This window comes from Mytilus galloprovincialis, chromosome 10, assembly GCF_965363235.1.
Source record: "Mytilus galloprovincialis chromosome 10, xbMytGall1.hap1.1, whole genome shotgun sequence".
Taxonomy (NCBI): Eukaryota; Metazoa; Mollusca; class Bivalvia; order Mytilida; family Mytilidae; genus Mytilus; species Mytilus galloprovincialis.
Window position 1 is genome coordinate 39,662,079 of NC_134847.1, and position 16,404 is coordinate 39,678,482.

Below are 16,404 nucleotides of genomic sequence, written 5' to 3' on the forward strand. Positions count from 1 at the left end.
ATTTTCGCGACGTCAAAATGTAACTTATCCAGAAAAGATGCAGTTTTCGACTGATTTGATTATCATTCAAACAGATTTAACGTGAAAACGAGTTTATGGAACCCTCTTTTTTAAAGTGACATTTGGTTTGATTACAACAAAAAGTTTATGTGTACCAATTTTCATTAAAAAGTCAATAGAGCATATTTTTTAATTTGATAAATATACAGCAAAAAATGACGTTTTTTTCTACTTTCATGAACATTTGATAAATATAAATGTATGAGTTATTTGTAGAAATAAAATGTACAAAGTTATATAACATTTATATAAAACAGAAATTACAAATAATTTAACAAAAAAAACATTGTGTGTTTATCTTTTAAAACTAAATAGTTACGTATATCTGTCGAAAGAAAAATACGTCCACAAATATAAAAAATCTGAAATTTTAACCTCAATTTACTCAACAAGTAGCACCTGAAAGTATATTTGTTATTACATATTTTATTATATCAGGTATACAATTGCATACATGCAAATTTTCGTCAAAATTTAAATATTGGATCAAAACTGTATCATATGCCCTTAATGTAGATTACTCAAACACTTTACCATCTATCATTTACAGGATTCCTACCTATCTTAAACACCTGAGCTGATGTAAAATATATACAACTTTGTGTTTGTCATTTTCGTTCGGTTGTCCGTTTTCCGAATATTTTTTAAATATTTTCTCTACTTTCAGATAATACTAAAATCTTAACAAATTTTCTGAATATATCTCTTTGAGAAACTAGTTTAAAATTTTAAAACTGACAGAATGTAAAAGGGACCAGTCGTCAAGGTTTAATTCCTTAAATAAAATCAGACATCATATTTAGTACTGTATTTCCCCCTGAAATATCAAGTTTTAGATAATGTCGGTGTTTTGGGCATGCTTCTAAGAAAATAAAACTGTAAGTGGAAAACTGACAATAATTAAAAGATTATGAGGTCAATGTCCGTCTTAGAAAAATATATGCGGTTCTCGAAAAGACGGACATGACGGATCAATACTGCAGCTGTTTCACAGTTTAAATGCAGTAAGTAATGAACCGTTAAAAACAATGATTTCAGATTTCAATATTAGCAAATGATTATTAACTTTTAATCAAACCTAATATTGACGGATTATACTTTTAACGTTTAGGTATAGAAACACTAATTCAAAATAAACATACAAAATTATATTGATGGATATAATATTTAGTCTTAGATGCAATTTTTTTCATAGTTGTTAGTTGCTTTGAACTAGCTGTCAGTTAATTGCGAGTACTATCGGATCTGTTCCTAGTGTCTTTTTGTTGTTGGGATGTACAAGTACCCGTTTTTTTATTTTAACGAACGCAATCTATGTATTACTGGTAAATTATTAAACTAGTGATATTGTTACCATAAATTAATTAAAACCTTTACTAAATTTTTCCATATATATATATATAAAGATTTGGTTTTGAAGTTTGGTTGTACCTGTAGAAAACTTATTTCAAACGGGAAAGCACATCCTCATTTTTACGGAAATGTTGTTAACCGTGTCTGGAAATTTAGAAATGATCCATGTAAACTTGTAGCTCCTGTAAATAAACTTATTCTTAAAGGTTACCTATTCTACACTGTAATTAGATCATTGAATATTGTTTTTATTGGTATAAATATTGATTTTGTTATCAGAAAATTAAAAGCTAACTTAATATTACTAGTATGTTATATACATCTACATATTCATGGATCTACAATCTGTTGATACCTGTGACTTCGCATTGCACAAGGTCATGTTTTTCTCTGTTGGATGTGTACGGATTTATAGTTTAGTATTAGATGCATGATTTTTTTATTAGTTGTTAGTGGCTTTGAACTAGCTGTCAGATAACTGCGAGTACCCTCAGATCTGTTCATTGTGTCTTTTTGTGTCGGGATGTGTAAGTACCCGGCCACGTCCATTTATGTCTTTGTCCATCTGATGAGTTAAGCCTTTTTCAACTGATTTTTATAGTTCATTCTTATGTTATACTGTTAAACCATTGTCCCAGGTTAGGGGGGTTGGGATCCCGATAACATGTTTAACCCCACCACATTATGTATGTCGGTATGTGCCTGTTCCAAGTCAGGAGCCTGTAATTCAGTGGTTGTCGTTTGTTTTTGTGATACCTAACTGTTTGTATTCAGATGAGATAAATATTTGGCACAACTTTTTAGAATTTTAGATCCTCAATGCTCTTTAACTTTGTACTTGTTTGGCTTTATAAATATTTTTATTTGAGCGTCACTGATGAGTCCTTTGTAGACGAAACGCGCGTTTGACGTACTAAATTATAATCCTGGTACCTTTGATAACTATTGGTCCAATCTATATTCTATCTTAATGCTGCTTGCTTTGGATTTGTCGAAGAAAATTAGCTCGAATCGCTATTGGTGTAATACCACCTGGCATTGATTTTCTCCTATTAGTCTTTGTTAAATTTTAATTTTTCAAAAAAATGTGCAGAATGTATCTTTGTTTCGAATAAAGAAATGCTTGGCATGAGTAAAGTTTTATACTGTCTAGGACTATACAAAAAAATCACATGACATTTCATTGCATATAAGCAAATAACCATCCCTGGAAATTAACCAATCATATTTCGCCCCTTACTTAACCTGTGTACAAGATTTAGGAACCATGTTATCTCAGGTTTACAAAATATTCTATAGAAACACCAAATAAAAGAATAATGGTGCTTCGAACTACCCAAGACCAGGCATGGGGTAATCGTAATCAGTAATCGTAATCAGCTGTAATCGATTACATTTTGCAGTGTAATCCTATGTAATCAGTAATCATGCCATTTCTGATTACAAGTAATCATAATGTAATCGATTACATGGCAAAAAACAGGTGTAATCATGATTACTTTTAGATTACTTTAAGATTACATTCATAAGATTACTTGATGATTACAAATCTTGTATAAATATGAAAATAGGTTTTGATAGACAAGATGAAAATAAGAAAATATAAAGCTTGAATGAAAAATCATGAAACTAGTAATCACAATGATGGGACCTTGTTTAATGTGATCATCTATATAACAAATTTGTATAACCAAGTGTTTTATTTTGTTTTAACAGTTTACAAAAAGAAATTTACTGTCCAATATTTCTTTGTGAAATTGAGCTCTAATGATAAAAGAATATGCCTTGAAAGCATTTGTTTTCCTTGATTGAAAACTTCTGATATTAACTCCAATTTCATATTAGTTTACCCAATATTTTTACCTAAATACATTGAAATTAAAATGCAGAAAACATTTAGTTCCTATTTGACTTTGATGGTCGGCATAAATATATAAGCCCACTTAATTTAAAATGGAAGTTAAAACCAGGTTTAATTTATTGACAAAATTGAATGAATTTTATTTTCCATAAATTCGTGTATAATATGTGCTTTCTTATTTTTATTCTTTATTAACTTTATTAGCCTTAAGGCTCACCAGTATAAACAAGTACATTTTGTACATGTACAGTGTATACATATGGCATAAATATTGCAAACAATATGCATAGTAATCAATAGGTGAAGTCAGAAGTTTCATCAATACAATAAACTGTTGCTTTTATATAAAGAGAAATGTATAATCTTTCCTAAGTTACAAAACTGTTTTGTGTTTTCACCTGACAATAATTCTATTAATTTCAATTAGAACAAGTATTAAAAATTTTCAAACAAATAATGACAATCAACCACTTTTAACTTTATTTATATCGTTATTAAGACAATAAAATTTTAATACCCAAGCCCACCCATTGTTTGTTTAAAAAAATGGAAGTAGTGATTAACACCTGTAAAAACATTAATGGATGTGTCAATTATGTCCCAACAAACAATAAAACTATACTTAACTAATTTTTCCTTATTTTCAGTTTTTTTGTTAATTAGGCAGTTGGTTATAACTTGTAGTTAAAAATAAAGTTACATCTTTTACATAGAGAAAGGACACTTGTCTATAGCTATTTTATCAAATTACACATGTTACACTGTAACTGTAACTGTCTTGTCTATAAATTCTTTTAAAAGATGAATAAATTAAGGCTTTTAAAAAAAATCACCAAAATAAGCGGATAAAATGTTATAAAAAAACTTTGATATAGCAATATACAATGTAATCATAAGTAATCTAAAGTAATCATGATTACAATAAAGAAAAGTAATCTAATGTAATCGATTACATATGAAATAGGGTGTAATTGTAATGTAATCGATTACATTTTATTAGCAAAGTAATTGTAATTTAATCGATTACATTTTAAAGTAATCGACCCCATCCCTGCCCAAGACATATGTTTATGACACAGAAATATTTTATTGCAATAAAATGTAAGATAAGTTACCTACAACTGTCAAATTCAAGGGAATATGTTTTTTTGATCTATTTTCGTATACAACCGGATGTGACGTACCTTGATTTGGTGGTATTACATCATAATCGATTGAGAGAAAAAAAAATCCGGGTTACAAACTAAAACTTAAGTTAACACATCAAATATGTGAGGAAAACAAATAAACAAAAGAAACACTAAAGTGCATAAAAAAAACCTAACGACAATGAAACAAACACAGAAACAAACTATAAGATAAGTTAACAATTGCCATTTTACTGACTTGGTACAGGACATTTAAATAAAAAAAGTGGGTTGGACCTGGTTTGGTGGCTAGCCATACCTCTTGCATTTACGGCAATGTTAAATATAACACAAAAATGTCAACATTACATGACAGTACTACAATACAAATAAATCGCTGGTGTCAACATGAAAAGTAAATGCAGTTACGATCATCCCAATTTTGGTGGACACAAATATAGGTAAATTTCATAAGGATGATTTCCCCACTTTAACAGCTTATTTTCAAATTTGTATTATGTCAAGAATCATCTTTATAAGCATTGCCAGTGAAATATTTTTTCGAACAGGATGGAAAAGCAACAAGAAGAATGAAAATCGAGATACTAAAAATCACGATGATGATTGTAATTTTTATTTATTTTTATCAACGATGAACGTAACTTTTACTTAAGATGATCATAACTGTCTATTCCAACGATGCATTTTCTGATAAATAAGGACAAATAAAATTATACCAATGTCCCAGGTTAGGGGAGGTTTGGGATCCCGCTAACATGTTAAACCCGGCCACATTAATTATGTATGTGCCTGTCCCAAGTCAGAAGCCTGTAAATCAGTGGTTGTCGTTTGTTTATGTGTTACATATTTGTTTTTCATTCATTTTTTTTTTACATAAATTAGGCCATTAGTTTTCTCCTTTAATAGCTGACTATGCGGTATGGACTTTGCTCATTGTTGAAGGCCGTACAGTGACCTATAGTTGGCAATCATACCACATCTTTTTTATACTGTCTAGTATGCGAAAACATGTACGTTATCAACTGATATTGTGATAATAATGAGGAACGATTAGTAAGGGAGGGTAACGTCCTATTGGTAAGTGAACAAAGGGTATGACTTCGCGAGATTTCATATTTATTTTTCATCTGGTTCAATATTGACATGCATTGAGGGATAACAACTTTATTTTGATTTCATATGTTTTATATAAATAAGGTATTGTTAAATTGGAGACTTTTTTTCATTTTTCCCTACACTTTATAGGGACAACTATAGTACCTTTTTAGGATCTGGTATTTTTGGTGTATTCAGACTTTAATCGGACTTCTCTTGAACTGAATTTTAATGTGCGTATTGTTATGCGTTTACTTTTCTACATTGGCTAGAAGTATAGGGGGAGGGTTGAGATCTCACAAACATGTTTAACCCCGCCGCATTTTTGCGCCTGTCCCAAGTCAGGAGCCTCTGGCCTTTGTTAGTCTTGTATTATTTTAATTTTAGTTTCTTGTGTACAATTTGGAAATTAGTATGGCGTTCATTATCACTGAACTAGTATATATTTGTTTAGGGGCCAGTTGAAGGACGCCTCCGGGTGCGGGAATTTCTCGCTACATTGAAGACCTGTTGGTGACCTTCTGCTGTTGTTTTTATACGACTGCAAAATTTGAAAAAAATTTCGTCGTATATTGCTATCACGTTGGCGTCGTCGTCTGCGTCGTCGTCGTCGTCTGCGTCATCGTCGTCGTCGTCGTCGTCATCGTCGTCCGAATACTTTTAGTTTTCGCACTCTAACTTTAGTAAAAGTGAATGGAAATCTATGAAATTTTAACACAAGGTTTATGACCACAAAAGTAAGGTTGGTATTGATTTTGGGAGTTTTGGTCCCAACATTTTAGGAATTAGGGGCCAAAAAGGGCCCAAATAAGCATTTTCTTGGTTTTCGCACTATAACTTTAGTTTAAGTTAATAGAAATCTATGAAATTTTGACACAAGGTTTATGACCACAAAAGAACGGTTGGGATTGATTTTGGGAGTTTTGGTTTCAACAGTTTAGGAATTAGGGGCCAAAAAAGGGCCCAAATAAGCATTATTCTTGGTTTTCGCACAATAACTTAAGTTTAAGTAAATAGAAATCAATGAAATTTAAACACAATGTTAATGACTACAAAAGGAAGGTTGGTATTGATTTTGGGAGTTTAGGTCCCAACAGTTTAGGAATTAGGGGCCAAAAAGGGACCCAAATAAGCATTTTTCTTGGTTTTCGCACCATAACGTTAGTATAAGTAAATAGAAATCTATGAAATTTAAACACAAGGTTTATGACCATAAAAGGAAGGTTGGTATTGATTTTGGGAGTTTTGGTCCCAACAGAATAAGGGGCCCAAAGGGTCCAAAATTAAACTTTGTTTGATTTCATCAAAATTGAATAATTGGGGTTCTTTGATATGCCGAATCTAACTGTCATGACTGTGTATGTAGATTCTTAACTTTTGGTCCCGTTTTCAAATTGGTCTACATTAAGGTCCAAAGGGTCCAAAATTAAACTTAGTTTGATTTTGACAAAAAATGAATCAGTTAGGTTCTTTGATATGCTGAATCTAAAAATGTACTTAGATTTTTGATTATTGGCCCAGTTTTCAAGTTGGTCCAAATCGGGGTCCAAAATTAAACTTTGTTTGATTTCATCAAAAATTGAATAAATGGGGTTCTTTGATATACCAAATCTAACTGTGTATGAAGATTCTTCATTTTTGGTCCTGTTTTCAAATTGGTCTACACTAAAGTCCAAAGGGTCCAAAATTAAACTTAGTCTGATTTTAACAAAAATTGAAATCTTGGGGTTCTTTGATATGCTGAATCCAAAAATGTACTTAGATTTTTTATTATGGGCCCAGTTTTCAAGTTGGTCCAAATCAGGATCTAAAATTATTATATTAAGTATTGTGCAATAGCAAGTCTTTTCAATTGCACAGTATTGCGCAATGGCAAGAAATATCTAATTGCACAATATTGTGAAATAGCAAATTTTTTTTAATTAGAGTTATCTTTCTTTGTCCAGAATAGTAAGCAAGAAATATCTAATTGCAAAATATTGTGCAATAGCAAGATTTTTTTTTAATCGGAGTTATCTTTCTTTGTCCAGAATCAACTTAAATCTTTGTTATATACAATATACAATGTATATTCACTTTTTACTACCAACTGATAAATTAAAATAATCTTTACCATTCAGTGATAACAAGCAGTTTTTTTTACATCTTAATATTTTATGATGTATTTAAATGAGTAGTTATTGTTGCAAACTCCATTAAAAATTTTAATTGAGATTAGTTTTGGAATAAGGGAAAGGGGGATGTGATTAAAAAAATTGGGTTCAATTTTTCTCATTTGAAATTTCATAAATAAAAAAGAAAATTTCTTCAAACATTTTTTTGAGAGGATTGATATTCAACAGCATAGTGAATTGCTCTAAGAGAAAACAAAAATTTTAAGTTCATTAGAACACATTCATTCTGTGTCAGAAACCTATGCTGTGTCAACTATTTAATCACAATCCAAATTTAGAGCTGAATCCAGCTTGAATGTTGTGTCCATACTTGCCCCAACCGTTCAGTGTTCAACCTCTGCGGTCGTATAAAGCTACGCCCTGCGGAGCATCTGGTTTTTTCTATGGTCGGGTTGTTGTCTCTTTGGCACATTCCCCATTTCCATTCTCAATTTTATTCATAGTTTCTTTTATTAACAGACTTTTAAAGGAGAGGTTGAAAAAAAAGCATTAAGAAGTGTAATCATATCTAGATCTGTTGAATGAAAAAAAAACCAATGAGACCGTCAATAAAAGGAGCTACTATTTGGCTTTTATTTGGGGGAGGGGCTAGGATGAATAATTTTGTCCTGCATTTTTTATGTTGAAATCTCTATCCTACGTTTTTATTTTTACTCTATTCGGTCCTGATTTTTTTCATCCTGATTTTTTTTACATCAATTTTCATTCTGCCTTTTTGTTTGGTCAAGTTGTTCATCCGACCTTTCTTTTATTCAAATCTTCTGTCCTGCCTTATTCTAAATTTTAACCCTCCTTATAAAAATCAAATGGGAGATTACTTATTGATATGTTAGGCTTAAAAAAGAGGGACGAAAGATACCAAAGGGACAGTCAAACTCATAAATCTAAAACAAACTGACAACGCCATGGTTAAAAATGAAAAAGACAAACAATAGTACACATGACACAACATAGAAAACCAAAGAATAAACAACACGAACCCCGCCAAAAACTAGGGGTGATCTCATGTGCTCCAGAAGGGTAAGCAGATCCTGCTTCACATGTGGCACCCGTCGTGTTGCTTATGTGATACCAAATCCAGTTAATAGTCTAATTCGGTACGTCACATTCATGAAACAACTTCTTCGAATAACTTAAATAATACATGTCATATACCGTATAAATGTAAGAATATGTAGCTTGAAAAATCTAATATGAACATATATACCATCTATTTCCTTCTTTACATAAATAGGCAACCCATGTTAAATATAGGCAACATTAGTCCAGTGGCGTATCCAGGAATTTTCATAAAGGAATAGGGGACTAGCCGCCTAAGAGTAGCCCTGCTACAGTCATGCTTCATTTATTCCCAATACAATCAACCACATTTGCCCAACAAAAAGGGGATGCGAGCACCTTGACCCTCCTCTAAGTCCGCCTCTGTAGTCTACAAATGTTTAAGAAAAAAAACAAGATCAGGCAACAATTTGAAACCGATAAAAGTCATCAAAAAAATGTAACTTCATGCCTTCCTTTTCAGTGAAAGTTTTGGCGTGTATTCTTAATTAAACTGTATCATGAGAATACTATTTATATCAACTTCATATCATAGTATATAAAGTACTCATAAGAAAATAATATTGAGGACATTTGCATATAAGTCTGATAATCCCCCTTAAGTCATTTCTTTTTAGAAAAACGTTTTTCATTTATTCTTTGTTTAATTCAAAATCATAATATTATTTTATCTTGACTGCTAAATACGGTGTTCATTTAGTGAAAAAAAAACTTTCATGAATTTTGAGTTACGATCATCTTTTTATAAAAACAAGCTAAAGTTACGATCGTATATAGACGAAGTTACGATCATAATCGTGATTTTTTGAATCTCGATTTTCGTTCTTCTGTAGTTTTTCTATAATTTATGAAAAACACATTATTATGATTTATCTTGATATAAAACAAATGTGAAATTAAGCTGTTAAAGGTTGCACTTTGTAAATACAGCTATTTCTCAAAACACGCCTCTTTTGGGGAGTAATTGAATATTCATAGAAAATTCATTTTGTTTACATACTGGTTCCCAGTTATGCTCTCTGTGTTCCATATCGCAGAGACAGAACTTGGGAATGTTACCAGTAAATAAACACGTGCATATTGTTTACATTGAAATCTGTGGTTACTTTTCATTCGAGGTAGGGATAGTTAAGAAAATTAGTGTAGGTTTAAACTCTGAGAAGTTCAGGGCATATAAACGTTGAAAATATGCCGCACAGCCCTATATTTTGACCTTTGAAAAAAATTGTGGTGCATATGAACTTTCAATTCTAGGATAAGATTTTTTTCAAAACTTCATAGTAAAAGTGGTACAGTTTTAGCCGTAAAAGGAGTTCCTATGGGAAATTGCATTGTCAATATTTACGGAAATGCAACCTATATAGGGTGAAAAAAGGGAACATTCAGAATTTAACCAAATTTGCTTTATTTCACAGATTTTAAAGAAATTAACTCAAATAAGAAGTTTTATAAATATTTAATGAAGATTGATAGAATTCTGGGCCTTAAATATGATTACTCAGCAAAATTCACAGTTTACAGTATGCATAGTTTACTTAAAGTCCTGGATACAAAATTAAATCATAATATTTGCATATTTGTAAGTTAAATTGTTAAGAAGTGCTTATATTTACTCTTCGCAGTCATTGAAACTCATAGATCCTTCCTGAATATTATTTATGGGGTATTTGTGTCCTTTGGATAACCCAAAAGTAAGTCGCAACACCTAAATCTGCTTTTTTGTCACCACGGCATAATAAATACAAGCTAGAAAAACAAAAATATCTCAAGAAACTTACAATAGTGTGTTCTATTCTGAATATGTACTAAATATTCCAAATTGCTAGAAACAGCAGAATTATTTAGGAAATTTGAGGCCCCAGGGGCAACAAACATAGAAAATTGTCTACCCCCTGGGTCATAAAACAAATAATTTAACTTGTAAATGCTATGATTTTATGATTTTAAAGTTCTTGATATAGAAAACAATAACTATGCTTGGAAGTTATGCAAAAATCAAATGTTAGCAGTCATCTCTACAACATTTTAAGTGAATTTATATCTCAGACTGGTATCTGCATACATACAACTTTTGCAAATATGGCTTTGTTTGAACACTTCTAGTATATATAGTAGCTAAATTGTGTCAGATATATGGCTAAAGATGATACTGTTGTGACAAGAATTCTAAATTGACCATTTGAGGCAGAAAATGTGTTCTTTAATTGACAAATAGGCATACAGTAAGATGTGGACTGGGGATAGAGGCTGGATTGGATACTTTATATAATCTTGAATGTTGTAATGATTGACTGCTAAACATTACATTTATGATATTCTTATATGCTTTCAATATGTTATCAAAACAGTTTTTAACAGGTTCTAGGCATTTTTTATCAGAAAATATGCAAATAGGGTAAGCTGGCAATAATTAAAGTCTTGTTTTCAAATTCTTTACACAGTGATTTCTTTAAGACTTTAATTCTGATAAATGAGTAATTATGTTAGAAAAACTGATTTTAGAGAGTTTTCTATTTGAATAAATGTCTGTATAGGTTGCACTTTGTAAATACAGCTGTTTCTCAAAACACGCCTCTTTTGGGGAGTAATTGAATATTCATAGAAAATTCATTTTGTTTACATACTGGTTCCCAGTTATGCTCTCTGTGTTCCATATCGCAGAGACAGAACTTGGGAATGTTACCAGTAAATAAACACGTGCATATTGTTTACATTGAAATCTGTGGTTACCTTTCATTCGAGGTAGGGATAGTTAAGAAAATTAGTGTAAGTTTAAACTCTGAGAAGTTCAGGGCATATAAACGTTGAAAATATGCCGCACAGCCCTATATTTTGACCTTTGAAAAAAATTGTGGTGCATATGAACTTTCAATTCTAGGATAAGATTTTTTTCAAAACTTCATAGTAAAAGTGGTACAGTTTTAGCCGTAAAAGGAGTTCCTATGGGAAATTGCATTGTCAATATTTACGGAAATGCAACCTATAGCGGGGAAACCATTCTTCTAAAATATCCCTATATTTGTGTCCGCCATGTTGGGATGATCGTAGTTACAATCATCACGTTGACGCAAGTGATCAATGGAAAAACATTGAGGACAGAGAAATACACAAATTAACAATATAATAGAGAATAAATATTGTAAGGTTAACTGTCTTGGATAAAAAAAGAGTCTTTACTACTTAAAATAATTCATACTTTTGTAAACAGTAAATTTATAAAAAAAAATACTATATCATTGGTATACATGTCAACATCGAACCACCGATTGTATGTCACCCAACAAGATCGACGCACAAATGTGACGTCACAGGTAAGTTTTTGTATTCTTGTCTTTCAGTTTTTCTGATATGCTTTGTCTAAATGCCTGTTTGTTTTCCTTTGTTTACATGTTTTTCAACCCTATACACCCTATATTTGTTTTACATTTTTTATACGACCCCAAAAAAATTTTGGGATCGTATAATGGTATGATGTTGTCGTCTGCCTTGTCGTCCGAAGACACATTGGTTTCCGGATAACAACTTAATTTTAAGTGAATAGATCTTTATGAAATTTTTTCTAAAGGTTCAATACCACAAAATAAAGGTTAGGATTAATTTTCGGGATGATGGTCCCAACCGTTTAGGAATTAGGGGCCCAAAAAGGGGCCCAAAACAAGCATTTTTCTAGTTTCAGGATAATAACTTGTGTACAAGTATTTCAATTGCTCTGAAATTATATTTCAATGTTTAAAACAACAAGTAGAAGGTTTGGATTCATTTTTAGGGATTTGGGGCCAAAGTTTAGGAATTAAGGGCCAAAAAGGAGCCAAAATAAGCATTTTTCTAGTTTCCAGACAATAACTTGTGTGTAATTATATGGATCTCTCTGAAATTGTACCACAACGTACCATATACATGTAACAAAGGGGAGGGTGGGATTAAGTTTTGGATTAATTGCCCGAAATATGTAGGATTTAGGGGCCTAAAAAGGGCCAAAAAGAAGCATGTTTCTAGTTTCTAAACAATCATGATGATACATGTAACTTGTGTTTAAGTGTATGGATCTCTCTGAAATTGTACTACAAGGTTAAATACTACAAAAGAAAGCATGGGATTGAGTTTAAGGGTTATTGTTCCAATGGGGGTTTCAAAAAGTGTGTGTGTGTGTGGGGGGGGGGGGGTTGTTTACCATTTTTTAAGGTGGTTCCTAACACTTTAAAGTGTTGGGTACCTCCTTAAGGGATTCCTTTTTTTTCAAAATATTTCAAATTGCAAATTTAGAAAAGTTTCAAGAAGAAATATTCAGTTGCACAGTATTGTGCAATAGATTTGTAAGACCTTTGTCCACATTATTTTGTGACAAAAACTCATATCATGTAAAAAAAAATTGATCACAATCCAAATTCAGACAGTATCAAGCTTGAATATTGTGACCATATTTGCCCCAGCTGTTCAGGATTCGACCACTGGGGTCGTATATAGCTGCGCCCTGCGGAGCACCTGGTTATCTATTACGTATGATTGTTTCGTTTCGTACACACATGTTGTCAATATAATTAAATTTTATGCGACTATCATACAAGTAAATGTTGAGCTAGCTATGAAACTAGGTTTAATTCACTATTTTCTACATAAGAAAATTAGTGTACCAAGTCAGGAATATGACAGTTGTTTTCCATTCGTCTGGTATGTTTAAGCTTTTGATTTTGCTATATAATTAATAAGGGACCATAATTGAACGGTATCTTACGTCTGGCGTATATATATAAAATTTAGTTATGGTACAATGTATCTATGATGAGTTTATTAGTTACTTTATTTTCTATTTATAATTCACTTACTACTATTTTTGTTTCTGTTTTTCTAATGTTGTGCTGTAATACCAATGTCACGGAGTTGATGAGTGTTGAGCACCAATACGCATGTTTGTTCCCGCCATTTTATTTTTGCCTGTTCCACTTTAGAACCTTGTAATGGAGTCGTTAGTTCATGTTTGATATGAACTAATCTGGTTCTATTCCTGTAAAAATGATTCACATTATTCATGTGAAGACCATTTATAGCCAACAATACAGCTAATTGTTGAAGGCCGTATAGTCGCATATAATTACTTTTAAGAAAAGTTATCTCATTGGGAAGCATACCGTAAGCATCTCCTAATTGAACTATGTATTACAGCTATGACATGAGATAACTATCATTTTATTAAAGAGTAGAAAAAATAGGAAAGAAAGCTGTTAATTGCTCTTTGGTCGGGTTGTTTTCTCTTTGAAAATTCCCCATTTCTATTCTCAATTTTCGTAATTACAGAATTTGAAATAGAAAGCTATGAATAAGTGGTTTTATTCATATGACTGAAACGTATTAACAATTCAATTTTAGATATTATGACCATTACAATAAAACATTTGGTCCAATTATCTTTTAGTTATGTTGTTAAACAAACTGTGGTACGTTAAGTTGTTGTCAAAATAAGGTCATCAAGTCGCTAGGATCGGGTAACTCCACCTTTATGGACATTCAAAGTTATCTATTAAGTATATTTTGTGTTGAAGCTGTGAATGTCTTTCGCGCAGAATACATCTTACAGTAACTTATTTTACATTGACCTTTGATAATGTAAACTTTATTTGGATGTTTGTAGTAACTCCTTTAATTTTAAGACTTTCAACACGCCTTAATGTGTACTCTTGGTAGTGTTATTCATCGTAGTTTTCAAATTTATGTAAACAATCTTTTATGTCTTTATTATTCCATGTCTTTTGCATGTGATTTTGTTAGAAAAAGACCATTTAAATTCAAGGGTTGGTAATGGTTATTTCCTAAAAAACAATATATTTAATGTCATATAAATGATACAATTGCAGATGATGATATATAATATAATTAAAGGTTTTCAAAAACATACAGGGAACCTAGACAAAGTCAATTTAAATTTTCTCTGAAGGAAATTGCAATTGCAGGTATTTAAAATTCCTTGAAGTGTTGTTACGCTATGTATATGTTTAGTTTGTTCAATACATGCATACCATATATGTTTTCATGCAACAACCATGTATATGTAAGTGCTTAGTAAATTATAATTTGACATTTTTCAATTGTATTAACAATATGGAAATGAGTATAACTAAACGTTCTGTTATATTGTAGATTATAAATGCACTATCGATTCGGACCTTCCTCCTGTCTCGAATTGTAGGGCAATTACAGATGAAAAGTAAGTATTGGAATTAAGGTTCATAATTTAATTTATCCGCACGGATATAGCCCAAAATACGGTTATAATCTAAATCCAATGAAACAAGTTCCTGGTGATTTTGATTTAATGTGTGCATTCATTATCAACTAATTATGAAAAAAAGATGTGGTATGATTGCCAGTGAGATAACTCTTCACAAGAGACCAAAATGTAAAATGTATGCATGTTTTCCCTTTTATTATGAATCCTCTACGCACAACTGACAATAATTGTTCACCTTCGGCCAAATTGTAATGGTCATTACACTGATAAACTTTCAACACAGAATAACATTATTTAATAGGAGTACATTCAACTAAAATTTAGATAGAAACATAAGAGATTTTTTGATATAGAAAATCATTGTACTTTTTGTTTTATAACACAAGTTAGCCTTAATTAAAATTAAAAAAAAAGAAAAAACAACCATAGCACCCACCCCTAGACTACTCTTCATAGGACAGGTTTCCAATGAGATAAACTAACTAGTTACAGACCTATGTATCAGAATATATATATAAATATTCCAGATCATGCTTAATCGTCTAAATTTCTTGTCATGCAGGCAAGAATGAGAAATCAAATATGTTTTATATGCAAATCTTTTTTTTTCAAAAGCCTCTACCCCTTAAGACGCAAAATCTGCTGCCCGGAGCGACACTTGATATTTTGATGAAAAATTAGTTTTAAACCCAATTGATTTTAAACAAGAAGCTGGTATGTGGTTAAATTCTTTGATAGGAATTCAATTTTATATAAATAATACGTCGTCTATAGTAGTTTTTTTATCCAGAAATTTCCACATGAAGCCTCAAAATATGAATCACGGAAAACTTGGGAGAGATGTTTGAGAAAACAGACCATTGAAAACGACTGCTTCTTCTTGCAAGAAATAGATTATATTTTTTGGTCCCTCCATGCAATACATTATGGTACTAAGACCTATAAAAAAAAAAGAAATTTTGATACTTGAACTTACTTTGAAAGTGTTTCTTCGCTTCGAAATGGTCACCCCATGTGAAACATAGCAGACACGGTGATTATATCTACCTAAATATTTTTTTTATCGGAGTGGTTTCTTTACAGAGGATTTGAATGATTTTCAATTTTGTGTGTATTTTAATTAAAACATAACCATGGAGATATTCTAAGCAGCAAAATACATAGATAAACAGATAAATAATGGTTATCAAATTATTGGTCATAAATATTTTGAATAATGACAACGAATAGGTAGATATGATGATGAAATCAGTGGGATTAAAGTGTCATTTAAAATCCAGATTTTTACCCGAAGACTCATTGTCTTTTGATCCTTTAATTATTACGTTTTTAAATTGGTTTCTATAATATTCTATTTTTTAAGGGGCCTCGATGGTCGAGTGTTGTGAGTAGTAACTACTGCAATCACTAGCCAGTCAACACGGAGGTTGT

General features: G+C 31.3%; 1 protein-coding gene across 2 annotated transcripts in view; it reads left to right on the forward strand.

The window, feature by feature from the left end:
* The window catches only part of LOC143047550 (uncharacterized), a 103,255-nt gene that overhangs the window by 11,653 nt on the left and 75,198 nt on the right, over window positions 1-16,404 (forward strand). For both annotated transcript variants that reach the window (XM_076220615.1, XM_076220616.1), the window contains one exon: window positions 14,883-14,949. In XM_076220615.1, coding sequence (XP_076076730.1) covers window positions 14,883-14,949 — 67 coding nt within the window. The remainder of the gene's footprint in view (window positions 1-14,882; window positions 14,950-16,404) is intronic.